The following is a 17,513-nucleotide window of genomic DNA, read 5'->3' on the forward strand; positions in this document are numbered from 1 at the left end:
ATTCCTCCTGGGTCCAGAGAAGCAGGGTTTTACATCTTCATTATAAATAAGCTATGCAGCAATTACCTACTGGAATCCATCACCAGTTTCATCCCTTGGTGGGAAGAACCTGCAGGTAAACTATGGCCAGCTTTACATTTGAAAGCATTACCATGCTAGACATGTTAGTTAACAGTTCAAGGATCCTTTTGTGGAACTACACATTATTCCTAGCTCAGTGCCATTCTGCTGTCTCCTTTTATTTCAGAGACTGCTGCAGGGCAGCAGAGTTTTCTACCCAGAAGATCATGCAGATGGATTGTACTGATGCTCCCTTCCCTGTCTGAAAGTTTTTTCCACTGCCAGTCTTCCAAGCTCTTCCAGTGTTTCACCTTCTTTACAAAATGCACCCATCTTTGCTGCTGGATGATTGTTGGAAACATTAAAAGTGGCTCCAGCTGTTACACAGGAGTATCACTGCAGCTTCCTACACAAGTTCATGTTTGGTGGACTGGCCAAAATGATGGTGCTCATTGCCCTGATATGCTATTTGCATATCAAAAATATATTTTAATAATGAGTTGCAAGAGACAATGATTGGAGCAGCCACAGAAATTAACTAAAATGACATGTTCCTCTCTGGGACATGGTCCAAAGCTTATGTCCAGCAGCCATCAAAATGGTATTGCCTTCTGCCTTTGTCCATTAGTCTCCAGTAAAAATACAACTGCAGGTGTCTTTCAAGATGAGAACCTTTATCTTCTGCCATTTCCAAACACTGGAAAACTAAGTGGCTGGAGTCAGTCATGTAAGAAAAGGGAAAAGGAAACTGTGAGCAAGTACAAACTAGAACCAAACAAATTGTTATTTGTATTTTATTTGCTTGACAAAAATAGTCTAGGAATACAAAGAACTTTTTTGCTGAATATAAAAATGACATTTTCTTTCCAGGTGTCCATAGAAATACTGGTTTATTTAAGAATAAATACAAAACCTGCAGAATGCCTTAATTTGATTTTGCTAAAAAGCTCTCTCATTACAGAAAGGATAGGGGGAAAAGGGTGAACTAGTTCCTCTTTATTTCAATCTTGCTGCTTTAATTCAATGTTGCATTATGAAGCAACAAACAAAAACTCATAGGAAAAGTTCCTGTGCCTACAAAGCCTTAGAAATGCAACACTGGGCTGAGGAATAAGGACATGGACATGAAAGGATTTTCATCTCTAAAAAAAACTGGATAAATTAAGAGTTTAGGAATATTTGCATTCTCTCACTGCTTGATGATAAGCAGTGGTACTTATCTTTTGCAGGGCTGATTTCCAGTGGCAGAGACCTACCAACCCGAAGTGTGCTCCCTCCCCGGGAGGCTGAGCAGCAGCAGCACAGGTCACTCCAGGTTAGAGAGTGGGCTGGAGACTGGGTGGTAAAAGAGGAGGATCTGGATTTAATATTATATACTAAGTGCAATGCCAGGTTCAATAGACTGTTCCTGGCGTTCCTCACTACCTACGATTTCCACTTAGTCTTATTAGGGAAAGTTCTCCATTAAACAAAATAATTGTAAACCCCATTTTTAATACCCACAGTTAATTATGGTACAAACTAAAGTGCTGCTTCCCAGATTTTCATCTTAAGACTTGTATCCTCGAGGTTCATTTTTCCAAATGGCATAATTCTTGCAGAGAAGAAGATCAGTGCCCTCCCAGATTGCACTGTCTATCCCTCCTGCAAGCTCACAGGGATTTGCAGATGCCCAGCATTCCTGACAGCCAGGCTCCCTATATATCCAAAAGAAATCTGAAGAGCATGAATATTACAATTACCAAAGGTGTGGTTTTTTTTTTTTTTTTTAAATAAATCTGTCTGTATTCAAAGTAAAAATAAAACAGAAATTTCAAAATTTCCTGAGGTGCTCTTTTTGATCAATTAGAACCCTGGCTTCCTTTCAGTTTAGGCATTTACTTTATAGTACAATGCAAAATATAGACTTCATTGTGAACAGTACAAAAGCTTTTTTTTCCAGATGGGAATGCCAGAACATTTCCATTGTTTTTTCTCAAACATATTTTCTAGCAAGTATGATTTTCTGAAGCAGTTAATCTTCAGTGGAGCTGTATTCTCTCATAGAAAAGATGACTGTTTTCATTTTTTTTAGCACTAGAAATTATGTAGTCCTATAATTTTCACATTTATGTTTTCTTAGTTCTGCTTGAATCTTCCCAGTTTTTTACAAAATAAAATAAAAAGCATGTATGTCCTCCATAATTCCCAGTGGAAGTGTCTACTCATGATAAACCATCTAACCTGGGTCCAGTCTAGGCTGAATGGTTAAGCTGTATGTTTTTCATGTATTTGGGTACTTAGGCAAGTTCTGAAACAAAATAAATGCTGGTGTTGAAGGAAGAGAAAGCACAAATGAAAGGACAGTCTATAGAAGCACCACCTTTGCAGAGATATTGGAAAGGCAAAGTTTGGTCATGACTCACAAGAACAGAACTGACAGTGTGATCAGTTGGCAGGTTTAAAATGAGAGGGGGGGGAAAGAGGAAGCTTTTCCTTTCCAGAAAGAATAACCAAACTGAACTGACTGTGCAAAGACCTAGTGGAACCCAAGAGGGTAAGTTAAATATGGATTGGCTGAATGACTGGAGCACAGGTCTGATCCACAGCCATCAAACCCTGGTCTCACTGCAGGCTCTGGTCAGGAGCAACCCAAGCCCTGTGCTGTGGGAGGCTGTGCCAGTGGGAACTGGCATTTCTCACCCTCCTCCCAAAAGCTCACAGCTCCTCCCAAAAGCTGTGGTAGCGGCTGCTCTTAGAGGTAGGGACACTCCTCATCTTTGCAAAAATTCAGCCAAATCACACAGATGCCCAATTCTATAAACAACAGTATAAATACACACTCCTAGCTCCATATACAGAAATCTGGAAAAGCACACTGAGCTACACACAGCTGGGGATCCAGATATATTCAGCCTGAAAAAGCCAGCTTCATAAATCAGGAAATTAAAGGTAAGTGTATTGCAAGAGGAATTTTTTAGGCATCTTCCTCAAAAAGATACTGTGCTAGATACTACTTCTTAATATGCATTTTTGTTAATAATCTGTTAAATCTCAACTATAAAACATGCTGTGCAACATGACTGAACGAATATTGCTGTGAGAAATATTTTCCCCTTGCTTGAGTAATTTACATTTGTAAGCTAATGTAAGTTTTTGTATTAAATAATGTACTGTGTGCAATTTTCTTTCTTGTAAGGCACTTTGAAGCTTTCAAAGGGTACTTTAGGTTAATAAATAATATGGTATTCTTTGCCAGAACTGTAGGGCATTTCCCATAAGTTCTGATTTTTTTTTGCCAGAATTGCAACACGTTGCATGCCAAATCCTGCACACAAATGTTCTACATGTGGCAAATACACATTGGCAACGGCCAGAGGCATGGCATTCCTGGATTTCTTAGAGATCTGAGTGGAGGAAGAGAAAGAAGTGGGAAGGAATAATGAGGGAGGGCAGAGAAAAAAGAATGGCGTCTGTACATCCGTCTAAAAAATAATTTAAAAAAAGACAAAAAAACCCCAACACCATACCCAGAACAACCCATAACCCACACTTCATTATTTTCCAAGACTGAACTCTTTGCTGTGTGCAGCACAAGCTCACAGGTACCCAGAGCTGGGTCTTTAGTTTTCCTTCAGTTATGGAAATCAGGCCTCCATTTCTGAGCTAACTGTAGGTTCTGCAAACCCAGACGTTTGGAAGGGTCAAAACACCTGCAGTCCTTGCTTCTGCAAGCACGTGCTAACGTGAACAGAGAGGCTGGGAGGTTGGAGAAGCATGGCCAGGATCACCACTATTTAACAGGCTGTGAAAAATGAATCCTCTCCTTCAGGCAGTTGTGAATGCACTTCATATGCCCCATGCTGCTGGGAATAAACCAAGACCAATATATATGAAGAGCAAACACTTGTCTTTTTGCAGTGTCCCCCACAGATATCTAGGCTCCCATTTCTGTAGCTTGGAAGAGGAGTGGAAAGCAGTAAGACCCAGAAATGAATCCGTGTATTGGGCCACATATCACATAGGTTAGAGTACTGAAGGATACCAAGAGTTTAAAATGTATTTGGATATAATTTTCTTGATTTAATCTATGTATTAAGCACAAACAGGTTATTTCAGCGTTCCTCACTAGTTTGGACTGAATCTCTGCAGTAATTAAAAAATTTCACCATTTCCTCTTTACTAAATGTTAAGAAAATAGTGACGAAAATTCTTAATCAGGCAGCAACAACCAACTAGTTTAAAAGGTACTAAAAACTACTTAGACCTAATCAGGCCTTAAGTACTAGGATTTGCTACACATTTAAAAAACAAACTGAAGTTAAAACTGAACTCCACATTCTGCAATACTAAATGAACGTTTCACTACATGGTTTCTTTTGAGGTGGCAAGAAACGACTGTAAAACCTTTGCTGTTGCCAGAAGTGCATTGCTTAGAGAAAAATATCCTGTGGGTTACCATTTGTTGCCATGATTTACAAAGATAAGGTCTATAGTCAGTATCAGTTTCATGCTGAAGTTTTGAAGGATAAAAGCTTTCTGTGGCATTGGTAGATTTCTGCATAAGTGTCTGTGTTGTTGCAAAGAGGGCTAAGTGATGCTCTCGCACGAGCTTCTCAAGCAAGTGAGCACATTTCTTCAGATTCAGCTCCTGCAAGGTAAGACTCTCCCCTCCATTGCTTCTGTCTATCCAATAAAAAGCTGATATGCTATCTAAAATCAAAAGGCAGAGGGAGGGGCGAGAGCAAAACATGTTTTCTAAAGAGTAGAGTGTGAGGAGGAGCTGGGTGCTACTATTGCAGTTCACCAGAAAAAGCCTTGCCAGGCACTGCTTTATCACCTCCTCTGCCCCCTGTGCCAGCCTGTGCTCCAGAATGGTAACCAGACGCAGCAAATCGAAGTGGGAATCAGTGTCAATGAACATGACTTCCACTTGCAGTCCTCCTCCTGATTTTGGAATGATGCAGCGGGCTATTAGGTGATAAAGCATTTCTGTTTTTCCCGTTCCTTCTGCACCATGGAATTCAATGACATCTCCTGTTAAAAAACAAAGCAGCAAGCTGTTAGGCAAGAGCCTCTATAGCTCAGTTTTCAGTGCTTACTGAACCAATTTCACTATGCCAAGAATTTTTGAAAGCCTGATATCCATAAACTGGTTTAAATCCTAGTTAGTATCTACCAAGAGAAATTTTGTTTTCAAGAAAGGCCTATAAAGTGAAGAAAATCAACTGGGAACAAAGATTGAAAAAACCCTGCCAGCAGCATCTAGTACACCAACACCAATGGAAGCTTGGCAACTGGACTTCATCTTTCATTACATGTAGATGAAGGATGAAAAGGAACCTGCTACACGGAGGTGACTAAGAAACCATCATTTACACTATGTGCACAAAATTAAGAAATAAATGAAAAAGCCAAGTACAAGCGAAACAAAAGTTCATGTTAGAGGTCCAAATCATGTTGGCACATCTACTTTTATAGCACAGACTGTCCTTCAGCCTTTCATGTCTGCTATATGCTTGTTCAATACCTGCACATGTCACAAGATACCAACAGAAACCTGACCAGTAAAGAGAACACCAGTATATTCATTTAACACTAATAATATTTTCTGGTGATCATAATATGAAACTGCTTCTTTTGACAGGGGGGGACTCCCAGAATCCTTCAACACCAGGCAATAACTCTACTGGCTGAAGCAAAGTATCTTTGTTCACAAATGGACTCAGCCTAACTGCCTGATCCATGTGGGTCAATAAAATACATATCACATAAATTTAAAATGTTAAATAAAAAAAGCATGATGCTTTATTGGCAAACCCATTCTGTTGTTGGATGTGAATGCAAGATACTCTAAAGTCTTTTCCAAAGTCTTCTTACATCTTATGTCAGAGCAAGACTCTCAGAAACAGTTAATTTATTAGTTGCTATTTATAAATTTCCAATTTAGGAAACAATTTATGACATTTTGAATTTTAGGCAGAAGGGTAAAGACACGCAGCAAGGAGAATCACACCACTGTAACTGCAGGAAGGTGAAATTTCCATGGCCTTAGCAAGTGCAAATGGCATAACAGTTTTTCATAGCGGGGACGAGAGAGTAGAGAATTAATTGCAACTTTACTTGAACATGTTTGTGCCTGGCTGAGTTAACAGGGTTTTTCAAGTAATTACTCAACTTCCAGAGGGTGTCCTTATTCATCAATGTGTATAATGTCAAATTGCAGCATGGGGTGAGGGGTGGAAGGCTCAGGGAAAAAAACCTAAGCTCTTACTTTACCCACTGCAAGTGCTGAACACGATTGACACCCAATGTGACAACTCTATCCATTTCAGTGACACTCAGACTGCCCGCCTGTCCATAATGAAATTCCTTGCTGCTCCACAACTGCAATTCCATTTTCCTGAATTTCTGATACTTTGGAATGTATTGAAGAGCTTGATTGTCTCCCAAGCCCTTAGTTCTCTCTTCTGAATGGATCTTCCCACTTTTGAGATGAAAGACGACACTTCCCATGACATAAATCTTCACCTTCTCTTCCTGTTCAGAGGTCACAATGTCCACCCCTGCAGCTGCTCTCCTGTCACACAGACTGGGACAGTGACATACCAGCTTGGAAGAGCTCCTTTAATATGCGCTGAGTGGGTCATTCCTTCCTATTTCAAGTCTATTGAAACATTTTACAACAATCGGGTGAGGCACCTCTGGTTAGGAAACAAAGCATATCTTCTGTCTGCCTCTGGCTTCAGCACTAAACTTCTGCCACTCTGACCGGTGTTTCTGAACCCAGACCACTCACTGAACTGGGGCACCATGCAATGCAGATTGCTGCACCTACCTTTACAGCAAAACATGGCTTGTTTCAGAAAAAAAAAACATCAGCTCTATACAGCCATTCAGAATAAGCAGTGGGAAAATTTGAGTTATTGCTTGGTAATGATTCAAAAAAGTTATTCTGTGAAATAAAAGCTTGAATTTATTCATTTGCAGATGTTCCATCAAGACTTCTGTGCTACAGAATAACACTGGATGAGGTTTTATTGGCTGAGCAAACAAATTTATCTAAGTAAGAATTCTAAGTTGAATGACAAATCATTCTTAGGAGTTCTTGTAGTGGTGGTTTATAAATTTTAACAGCCAGCATCCTTCAAAGCTTGTTCAACATTGCTCAACAAGATACACATCCGGGTTGTAGTTTGACCAAAATACTTAAGTTACGCTAGAAAGAATAACAACTTGGACTGTAAGAAAACCTCAAGAGAGCTGGGGGTTTCTGTGCCTTCTTGATTATCAGAAAGGCTGCCCACAAGAAGAATGGCTGCAAACCAGAAGCCATTTATAGCAACATCTATAAATGTAAGGTTTCATTAAATTAGCAACCAGCCTGTTACAGTAAGATAAGAGGGGAAATTCATCCTTCTGGATCAGAGAGGACAGACCATGACACAGCAGAGGAGAAGTGTGGTCAGCAATGTTTGCAAGAAGCCTTTGACGCCACCACAGTAGGTCATGGAAGACACTTAGTGATCAGTACTAGCATCATCCATTAATGTCAAAATAACTTAGAGAGGAGGATTAGTAAAAAGATACTGTCACAGGATGAAAACAGTCTGCGAGGCAGAGCAGAACAGAGACTTTAAGATGGAAGGAAGGCAAATTTTCCTGTTAAGTGTTGCCCGGTGTTAAGCCTATCAGTAGATGATGTTCCATTAGCTTGGCAAAATGTATAGAAAATAAAGTTGGGGAGTTCATGCCAACTTAAGATTGCCAAGATTTAACAGATCAAGATCAATGAGCAGAATGATTTAATACAAAATTCAGCACTGACAAATTGAAGGAGCCACCCAATACATTCCTTGGCTCACAGTAGCTTGAACTGGCCCACAATGGGCAGACTAGAGAGTACAACAGTCCACTGCTACACAATGGCATACAGCATAAACTAAATGATGTTGCAGAAACTTTTAAGTATTTATGTAACACTAACGTATTTTTAACTGAACATTGTGCTCACTCCTGGTCATCAATTCAGTGTTATCTTTTGAATGAGAAGAGCCTTAACCTTTGTCTGTAATTATTACCCTAGAAAATGTTGGTTAAACTATTTTCTGAGGCCACAATTACAAACAGGCTATTAGAATACTCAGGAATAACTCTGCAGGTTTCAACAGCATCAGACACCTTGAAGTTACTGGACTAGTAATTTACAATACTGTGCAGAAGCTGTCACTAATACTTGTACCATTTATAAGTGAAGTAGAAAGGCCTAATATTTATTCCAAGTTAATGCTGGGTGTCTCACTATGGCTGAAGATCAGAGCTGACAGCCACACCTTCATACCAGTGGCAAAGGAGAAACATGACTAGCAATAGTGGAAGATTATTTAAAGCTTGTGTCACTTTTGCTCCATTCCAGTAGAGCTTAAATGGCATGTAATTAATATGCTTATGTGTTTTTAAATATGCAAGTCCATCATAATTAGAAGCAGTGACTAGAATATCACAACAGTACCTATATTAGCTGTTCCTGTTTTACAGTACTCTGACATACATGTTACAGTGAGGTAACCTTTAGATAGTGTAATGAAACTTCATATATATATATATATATATATTTCTTTCAAATACCATCAGGAAAAAGAATAATTTAGGTCTTTGCATTGCTTTAATCATACCATTTTAGATTAAGAGCTGTTCAGTATAGACTTCATGGGCAATGTATCACAGCATTCCACAGTGACCTACTAAAAGTCAGGTTCATGACAAATAGAGAGGTAGGACTTCAACAGGGATTTAAGACTGAATGAGAACACACATCAAAATAACACATGGACTCAAATAAATACCACAGCATTAAAAGACAAAGCAAAAATATAATAAAAGGTGAAGCCCATTTATGTATATAAAGCTAAAGATCTGTGCTAAAGTATTTTATGCCTCTCCACTAATGTCAACCAAAAAGCATGACCAATATGGATAATAATTGGTGCCATTTGTTAAATGTAGAAGAAAAACAGAGATGCTTCAGAAGCTCAATGCCCATAATGGCATAGAGAAACCAGTTCACAAATTTAGCAGGTTTCCAGCCATCTCAGAACTGAGGTTCTGGAATAGTCTTTGGACAGACAAGAACAACTTAAGAGATCAAAGCTGGCAATTTGCTGAATGGAATTATGTAATGCTGTGTACTGTGATAGCAAGGGGAATTACTGACTCCCAGGAAGGCTTCTTATAGTCAGTTCTACCAGAACACAGCTAGTTCAGTATCAGACACTGGTTTCTTGTATGTAAAGTTCATTAAATAAACCCCACAAAACAAACAGACTGAAAGATCAGCATTTTCTATTACTGCATTTTTTCCAAAACAAAACCATCTCATCTTTTAAAAAAATTCTTAAGGCTTCAGGAGCCTTGTGAAGCATACAGCCATTTCACTGCTGGCTCTGAATTACTTTTGTGGGCAACAAAGCAGTTCGGAATTGAGGGTATTTAAATCATCTCTGCTCCATTTGCACTGGCTTACCAGTATTTCTCTGCCCTTTATCTTTGTTATATCATATTTGAAACTTTCAGGTGCAGGAATCATATATTGCTAAACCCCTAATATATTCTCAAGTGCTGCAAAATAATACACAAATAGTCTCACAGTGACGGCATTTGTAGACTAGGCATCATCTCTCATCCAATTATCTTGATTCTTTTTATTGCTTTTTCTGCTATTTCTTCTGAACCTTCTATAATTTGTGGGAATTCAAATTGCAGATAAGTGTGTTGATAACCACTGCAGCCACGTACTTTTCCTATTAAATCCACTCATTCATACATACATTCAACAATTGCAGTACCTCACAGCATGGTCCTTCCAGGTGGCCATTCATATGTGGTTTTTTTTACTACATATTTCTAGTTTTGTGTAATCAAGAGTTGTCTCTTCCACTGTGATGCCCATGAGATTTCACACCATCTTGAAAACCAGTCTGACTTCCTAAATAATCAAGGAATTTCTAAGTGTACTAATTTCGGTTTAGCTCTGTAATTTATTTCATTAAAACATCCAATCTTGATCTTAAAACTTCTTGTTAGAGGAATCTACCTTAAACTTGTTGTACTGGCACCACTGGGAGGTAGCAAAGTTTCTCCAATTTTAAATTTCCATTCATTCACTGAAGGTCTGTAGAAGCCATTTTGATCCTAACATCATCTGCACACTCACTCAGCTGATTAGTATCTACGTTCATAATGGTATTGTTTCCAAACTTCCATCATCTAAGTATAATCAGAAGTTTTCAGGCAAAGACTAAACACCTTGATGACTTGGCTTTATTAAAACATACTGTTTACTCATGCCCCACTTCCTCACTCACCCCGACCACTCCACAGCACTGAACTCTTTGCTATTTATTGACCCTAAAGTTCTTCACAAATTTCTGCAGTTATGACTTTGTGGTAGTTTTTTAGACCACTGATTAAACAAAAGGTCAAATGACAGAATCTAGAATAGATTTCTGTAAAACTATTAGAGACCAACATGCTTGGTATTTACTCACCTATATCTATCTCCTGATACCACAAAGTAGATTTTAAAGTCCATTTAATAATATTTGGAATGGTGCCTTTGCATCCTTTCTTTTTATCTAGCTTGTATAAAACTACATCAACAATTAAAATTGTGAATCCATGGCAAAAAACAATCTACTTGTATGCTGATCTCTGTCACATTGCTCTGAGAATACTTCTGCATTAACATTTTTCCATAAATGGGATAAATTTTTACCATGAACAGGAGATCCTTCCTCAGCAAACAGGTAAGGTTCAAGATTCTTCAGAGAACTTCTGCCCTCAAGTCGTGCGAGTAGCTTTTACAGGAAAAACAGAAGAGAGACACACTGTTAACTCAAAATAATGGACCTTGGGAATCAAATTTAAAGGATTTGAGAACTGGGAGTTTTCTATGGCAGCCCTATCAAAAGCCAAGTTTGATTTAAAAAATGTTTTCATAAATACATATGGAAGTCTATTATCTGGATTTAAGCAACAGCAGGTTCCATCTTTATAAACAATTAGCACATAAATTCAATGGAAATAAGGACTGGGTATACATCAGAGGAAGGAAAGGTTTGAAAACAAAAGGAAAGAAAAAAGAAAGAGTGGCACAGGTGGACTAGTGAGATGGATCATCTCTGGTATCTAGCAGGGCTGCCATTTGACACAACAAAGGGAAAGGAGATTGTAATAACCATCACCTCCACAACAAACTACTGTTTGAAACATTATCCATCATTAGACTCCTGAGTTAACCCCACTGAGCATTTATAAGTAAAAGATGAAAAGTTATATAGGACTCTTTCTGGACTATAATCACACTGTATCATAGTTAACTTGTTCAAACACAGTATGGATTGAGAATGATCAAAAGTAATTAGCCAGAAGTAGCTCTGCAAGAACCTTTCTAAAGCAAGCTCAGATTTGTAAAGCAAGTTCCTCGAAAGCCCCTTAGAAAGCAAGTCCATTGTAAACCAAATTAATCCAAAGTTCATAATTTCTTAAATTGACAGGTATTTGCATAGCAAGTAGACAGGTATTCACATAACTGGTGTTATTTGTAGTTCTGGCATACACTTGTAAACCAAGAATTAACATTTCACCCAGTGATAATCCCTACATGTATTAACTCGGTTGCCAAATCTGTCATTCTCCATGACACCCAGCTGTCATTTAAAGATTTAAACAAAACAAATACTATTCAGTTTCATCCCGTCCTCCTTAAAGGCAGTCACTGAATGAGCAATGAGCACACACCTTTAAACACACAATGCCTTATCTTTCTTTCCTCCCTGCCACATTGATGAGCAACATTTGTTCTGAATTGGCTTAAAAGTTGTTTAAACAGTTGTGCGTGTTTGCCTTTAACAGTAAAATAAATCTCCATTAAATGGCCCTGAATTTACTTCAAGTGGTCACGATGGGAATCTAAGTGCGACACTTTCGTTGCCATTTTAGCATTCCCTTCCATTAACAGAATGTCAGTGTGTTTGCCTTTGTTTGCCCATTCACAGGTATTCAGGAGTTTTCTGATGGGTCCACTGAAGGGCCAAAAAAACACTGGAATTGACCTTGCTGTGGATCTGCAGATCCTTCCATTGTTTCACACATTTGTGTCACTCAGAAAACACTAACAACAATGAACTCTTGAATATTTTGGGAACCAAGAGGGTTTCTGTGACCTGGACAAAGCAAAAATCCGAGGTATGTACAGACACAAGAATATCAGATTAATCAGGAAATTACAGAATGGATTGGGTTGGAAGGGACCTTAAAGATCATCTAGTTCTAAAGCTCCTGCCATGGGCAGGGACACTTTTCACTAGTCCAGGTTGCTCCAAGCCCCATCCAACCTGCCCTTGAACACCTCCAGGGAGGGGGGCAGCCACAGCTTCTCTGGGCAACCTGTTCCAGTGTCTCACCACCCTCACACTAATTTCTTCCTAATGCCTAACCTAAATCTAACATTTTCCAGTTTAAAGCCATTACCCCATGTTCTATCACTAGATGCCCTTGTAAAAAGTCCCTCCCCAGCCTTCTAGTATCTCAGGGTGTGTACTCCGGGAGACTGAAACTACCAAGAGGGCCATCAAAGAACCTCTTGTGCCAGTGGCTGTCAGCACCTGGTCCCTAGCCCCAGCCCAGAGCCACTGGGGAGGAGATGCTGCACCCACTGTGGAGAAGGGCCAGGAATCTCTCATCCCCTCATCCAGCTGTGCAAGTTGAGAGAAACAGGAAAACCACCACAGGCTGCTGCTTTTTGATGCTTTTTATTTCTTAGCAAAGGAAGCACTCGGCGATCACTGAGGCTTGATTATGGGCACTGCTGGGGCTGGGGGTCACAGCTATTGCTGGTCTAAACATATTTCTGCAGCCTCCTGCTCCCAATTTTATTTGTACTTTAATGAATACATCTTCTGCAGTTTATTTCTTCTGGAAACAATGAGCCCCCCATCTCCTCTTACACTATCACCTCTTGAAGCTTACTGCTAGTGCTTTGCAAATACACAGCAGATTGATTGCTATCATTTAAGTATGAATCTGCGGTTATTTAAATGACAAGTTCATATATTAATTTTAAATAACTACAGGTGGTTACTCTCAGCACTGCTCATGTAGGTAATTAATGATAATTCTCGGGTGATAGCGCACCTGTGTTTTTATCAAACTTGTATTTACTTCCGAGTTCTGAAGCAGAATCTCCAAAGGCACTTGCCTCATTAGTGTCACGCTGGGAGCGATGGGGTTCCTGGCAGGAACAGCTAACAATTTTCCTTCAAATCTAACAAAGGTTTGTCCACACTACAGCAGAAGGCATAGAAGCAAAGCTGAGATGAGACATGAGACAGGCATCCCTCACCTCTGCCAGTGTTAGACAGGGACAACACAGGTTTTTCCTCATCAGCAAAAGCCACCTTGGGGAGGTGTTTCCATCCTACCTTCTCACATTTTCTTGTGTAAAATGAGAAGGTGGGAAAAGCTACAGGTAATCAAAGGGTGACGTGGATCGTGGACATCAGCTGTACCAAGCTGTGTCACACACAGCACGTAACAGCAGCACAGCACTGCTTTAGAAAACCTCTGAATGGGAAGAGCTTGAAAAAAACCCACCAAAACAATTTCAAATCCCATATTAGAGACTTCAGATTCTATAAATTACTTCTTTCATAATGCTCTTTCATACAAAACACCATCTTTTAGCAACCTGCTGGTGGTAGGTCTTTGCTCTTAGGTGTTTTTCAAAAGTGCAATTATACTAGCAAGTATCTGCCCATATGTGCAGTACTGTGTAGAAAACAAGCTATACTACAGTCAGGCAACAGTCGAGTTAAATTTCATTGATGACAAGGCAGAAGGGACACATATTTCAGCCATGTCTTTTATAATTTATAAATTTAATCTTTTTAATAAAGAAACATGCATATGGACAGTCCCATTGACTAATGTATTACGTGCTTACACTATATTGGTTACAACGAAGCTATGCATTAATGTAAGCATACATGTAGGTCTTGTCAGGAATGAGATATTACTTCATTAAAATGTTAAAGAAATTCAAATTAAATACTCCAGCTCTGTTGGAGGCTGTGAGCTAACCTACAGGCTATTTACACACACAAACCTATCTTGAGTATGAGACAAACTTTAATTTTCAACCACTATAACCACTCTGACTGAGCTTTTGTAAACTTTGGGCATGAAGACATATGCAAGCAATTTATCATTTATTTTATTGTGATACAGCAAACGTGTTTTGCAAGAAGTTCTAATTTGTTGTATTAATTACATCCAATAATAAGAGTACAAGACTGCAGTCTCAGTATAACCCTCTCTAAAACCTGATCTTATGTATGAGGCTTGAGGAAGTATTGTTTTAAATGAAGTATTTTCTGTTTCATGAGCTTTCACCATTTTTTCTGGACAATGTACTCATACATTAATCTTTCTGAACCCATGGGTTAGCAATTCTTCCCTCGTTCAGGTTTGGCAATCCATTATAGGCACTTGCTGCCATGGCCGAAGTGGACAAATTAACACATTCACCTGCTTGGACACAGGTCACAACTCACGTCCTTAATTTGTGTATATTTTCCGAGAGTGGGCACCCGTTGTTATTTTTAAAAAGCGTCAAAAGGGCTAAAGAACTCAAGTCTCCCTGAAAAAACATGGAGGTTTAACATGAAATAAATATTCCTTGTCACAGTTCTGCACTTTAGGTGCACTACTCGGCACGTTCTGAAACAGGAACACACCAGCCCGCAAGTAATTAACTTGCTGAGAGCAAGAAGAAGTTCCTAACAATAGACCACCCAGTGAAGAAAAAAAAAAAATAACCCCAAAACGAAGCGCAACCCCCCGGAAAAAAAAAAAATAAAAAATCAAATTTCAAAAGCCACAGAGCAGGAAAGCAATTCCACCATCCACCGGCTTTTATTTGAACCCCTCCAAAGGGAGCGCGAAGCAAACACTTCTGCAGGAAGGACCGGAGCACCTGGACAACCCGCTCCGGTGCCGCGAGGAAGCGGCCCGGCTGGGACCGAACCCCGGCCCTAGAGCGGCAGCCGGGGACGCGAAGGGGACACAAAGGCAGGAGAGACCCGGGCTGCCCTGCCCGGAGCCCGCTGCCTCAGCCCCCGGGGAAACCCTCCAGGCAGGGCGGAACGCGCTCCCGCCAACCCCGCAGCGCCAGGCGCAGCCCCGGGGCTGCCTCGCCTCGCCCCCCCGGGCCGGGCGGACCGGGCCCCGCTACCCCCTCACGCCCAGGAGGGGGAAGGGAAAGGGGAAGGGAAGGGGAAGGGCGGCGGGGGCGGGAGGGCGCGGCTCCCCGAGTCCTTTCCCTCACCCACCGCCCCCTCGGGAGGCTCCGCGGCCGCGGGGCGTTCCCCTCCGCCCGCCCCGAGGGGGGCTGGGCCGCGCTCTCCGTCACTCAGGCCCTCAGAGCGGGGGAAGGGAGACGTCCGGCGCTTCCCTTTCGGAGCAGCCCGGGCACGCCTGTCACGGGCAGGCGGTTCCCGGGGCTGAGGGGAGCCCGGGGGGCGGCAGGGGGGGGCAGCGCCTCACCTGAGTGCCCGACTCCGCCCGCCGGGACGCGTCACCCATGGCGGGGGGAGCAGCTGCCCTGGCGGCCTCGGCGCCGACTGCGCAGGCGCCTGCGCCCTCCCCCCGGCCGGCGGCTCTGCGCATGCGTGCTGCGCACCCCCCCCCCCCCCGGGCAGGGTTGGGTGGAGCGCGCCTGCTCCTGGTTCGCAAGTTCGAGTCCGGCCTTGGGCTGCCGGCGCCTTTGGAATTCCCCAGGGGCCGGTCACTGTGAGGAGGCGGGTGTTTGCTTCTTTTTCGTTTAAAGGACCTGTCTTTTTTATAGGTATGTGGGGGTTTTTTTCCGCTCCTGCTCCTGATGAAGTGGGGGCCGGTGGCTGGGTTGGTGTGTCTCAAGGGAAGCTCATCTGCGCAGCCACGGTTAAAGTCCTGACGCCTGCGAAATTGCTCTCTGCCAAAGCCGGCCATCCGTCATGGCTCAGATTGGAAGAGGTTTGGTGTATTTTAAATACCTGCCTTGAATGAACCAGGCTCGTGTGGGGTGCGATGCCCTGGGTCACCAGCCAGTTGCCCAGCGAGTCCCTCCCGTAGGCGTCTGTGCCCGTGGCCGGCGGTGGGACCTGCTCCTCCTGAGCACCACGTCCCATCTGCTGTGGTTGTGCAGCCTGAGGCAGAGAGAGAGAGGAGCATGGGAGGACATGGAGAACCTGTTTGTGTTTTCCATAAGCTAAATGCAAAAACAGCAGGATAAGAATAGCAGCTCCTCATATCCGCCGATCAAAGAGCAGTAATGATATCCTCCCATCATCACGGGTTTAGCGAGGTTATCAGTGATACTGCACGTTCTTACAGTTAGGAGGAGAAACTGGTGGTGGAGTTCTCTGTGTCTTCATAGAAATCATGTTTGTCGCTATGAAAAGAGTTTCTCCCAGCTTGGTCCCGAACACACCACAAATCAGAAAAATCTAACCTCAGATGCAAGGCGGTGGCTTTGTTTACTCCTTCAACCCTCTTTCAGCCCCAAATACACTGCTCCCTCTGTTCAAAACACCCTGTGGTTGCCACACAACTAACTCAAGGTTTGAGATGGATGCCACCTAACTTCACAAAGTCAGGCAGATTTAACCCAACTCAAACCAGTACTATTAGTGTCAGGTTCTAACACTGCTCATTAAACCACAGGAAGGGGATTTTTTAAATGTTTTTTTGGACAGAGGGAGTGGCCTTTCTTCTTTTTTCTGTATGCATACTCCTGCAAAATCACCAAGAGTGTGAAAGGTGGTTCTCTAGTGAGACTTGGGGGGACACATACATGGCATAAAAATGCAACCACGACAATGTTGGTTTAATTTTATATAGAAGAAAGTTTCTGCCTCGCATTTTGGAAGAAGTCAACATAAGGGACAGGCAGCCTTAAGAGCTGCGTGTCTGCTTGTTGTTATAGTACCTCAGAAGTCTGAGCCATGTTCCTTGGAAGAGTTCAAAAGACTTGTTAATTAGAAGTGATTGCCCTTGAAGCTGACTGATGACTGAACCTAGCCCAGGAGCTGAGGGGACTCGCTGTGTCTTATGACAAAGACACTACTCACTGCATCAACCACACGATATATATATATTTAATTATAAGTTCTTTGTTCCTGTTCTCTTCTAATTAAAGCCATTGCACTAATTTTTTTAAAGTGTTTGCCATTTGGATTTGAAGACATAAAATATACAGCACACGTAAATTCCAGTTGACCAAAACCCCCTCCTACCTCATCACTTACCACTGCCTGTATCCCAGTAGGGTCTGAGGGAGCTCTTCTCCTGCATGAGTAAACACCATTTTGGTATTACAATCTAATGCAGGATGAAGTGTCACAGTTCAGTGGAGATCAAGCAACAGAGATTCAAGA

The 17,513-nt window shown here is 41.6% G+C and overlaps 1 protein-coding gene across 1 annotated transcript; it reads right to left on the reverse strand.

The window, feature by feature from the left end:
• Window positions 1-837: 837 nt before the first annotated feature.
• Window positions 838-15,710, reverse strand: XRCC2 (X-ray repair cross complementing 2). The gene is made up of 3 exons (XM_051611824.1): window positions 15,643-15,710; window positions 10,814-10,895; window positions 838-5,076 (listed from the first exon to the last, which is right to left on the reverse strand). The coding sequence occupies exons 1-3, from the start codon at window positions 15,679-15,681 to the stop codon at window positions 4,361-4,363; spliced, it is 837 nt and encodes a 278-aa protein (XP_051467784.1). The 5' UTR covers window positions 15,682-15,710; the 3' UTR covers window positions 838-4,360.
• Between the last annotated feature and the right edge of the window lie 1,803 nt (window positions 15,711-17,513).

This window comes from Apus apus, chromosome 2 (assembly GCF_020740795.1).
Source record: "Apus apus isolate bApuApu2 chromosome 2, bApuApu2.pri.cur, whole genome shotgun sequence".
NCBI classification, from domain to species: Eukaryota; Metazoa; Chordata; class Aves; order Apodiformes; family Apodidae; genus Apus; species Apus apus.

Bases quoted from the DNA above. Each gene is read 5' to 3' on its own strand.
- XRCC2 (XM_051611824.1), bottom strand. From the start codon at position 15,681: ATGGGTGACGCGTCCCGGCGGGCGGAGTCGGGCACTCAG. The intron at 10,896-15,642 runs GTGAGGCGCTGC...TTCCTGTAAAAG, and splicing joins GGGCGGAGTCGGGCACTCAG to CTACTCGCACGACTTGAGGG. The intron at 5,077-10,813 runs GTAAAAATTTAT...GTTTTTTAACAG, and splicing joins GGAAGGATCTCCTGTTCATG to GAGATGTCATTGAATTCCAT.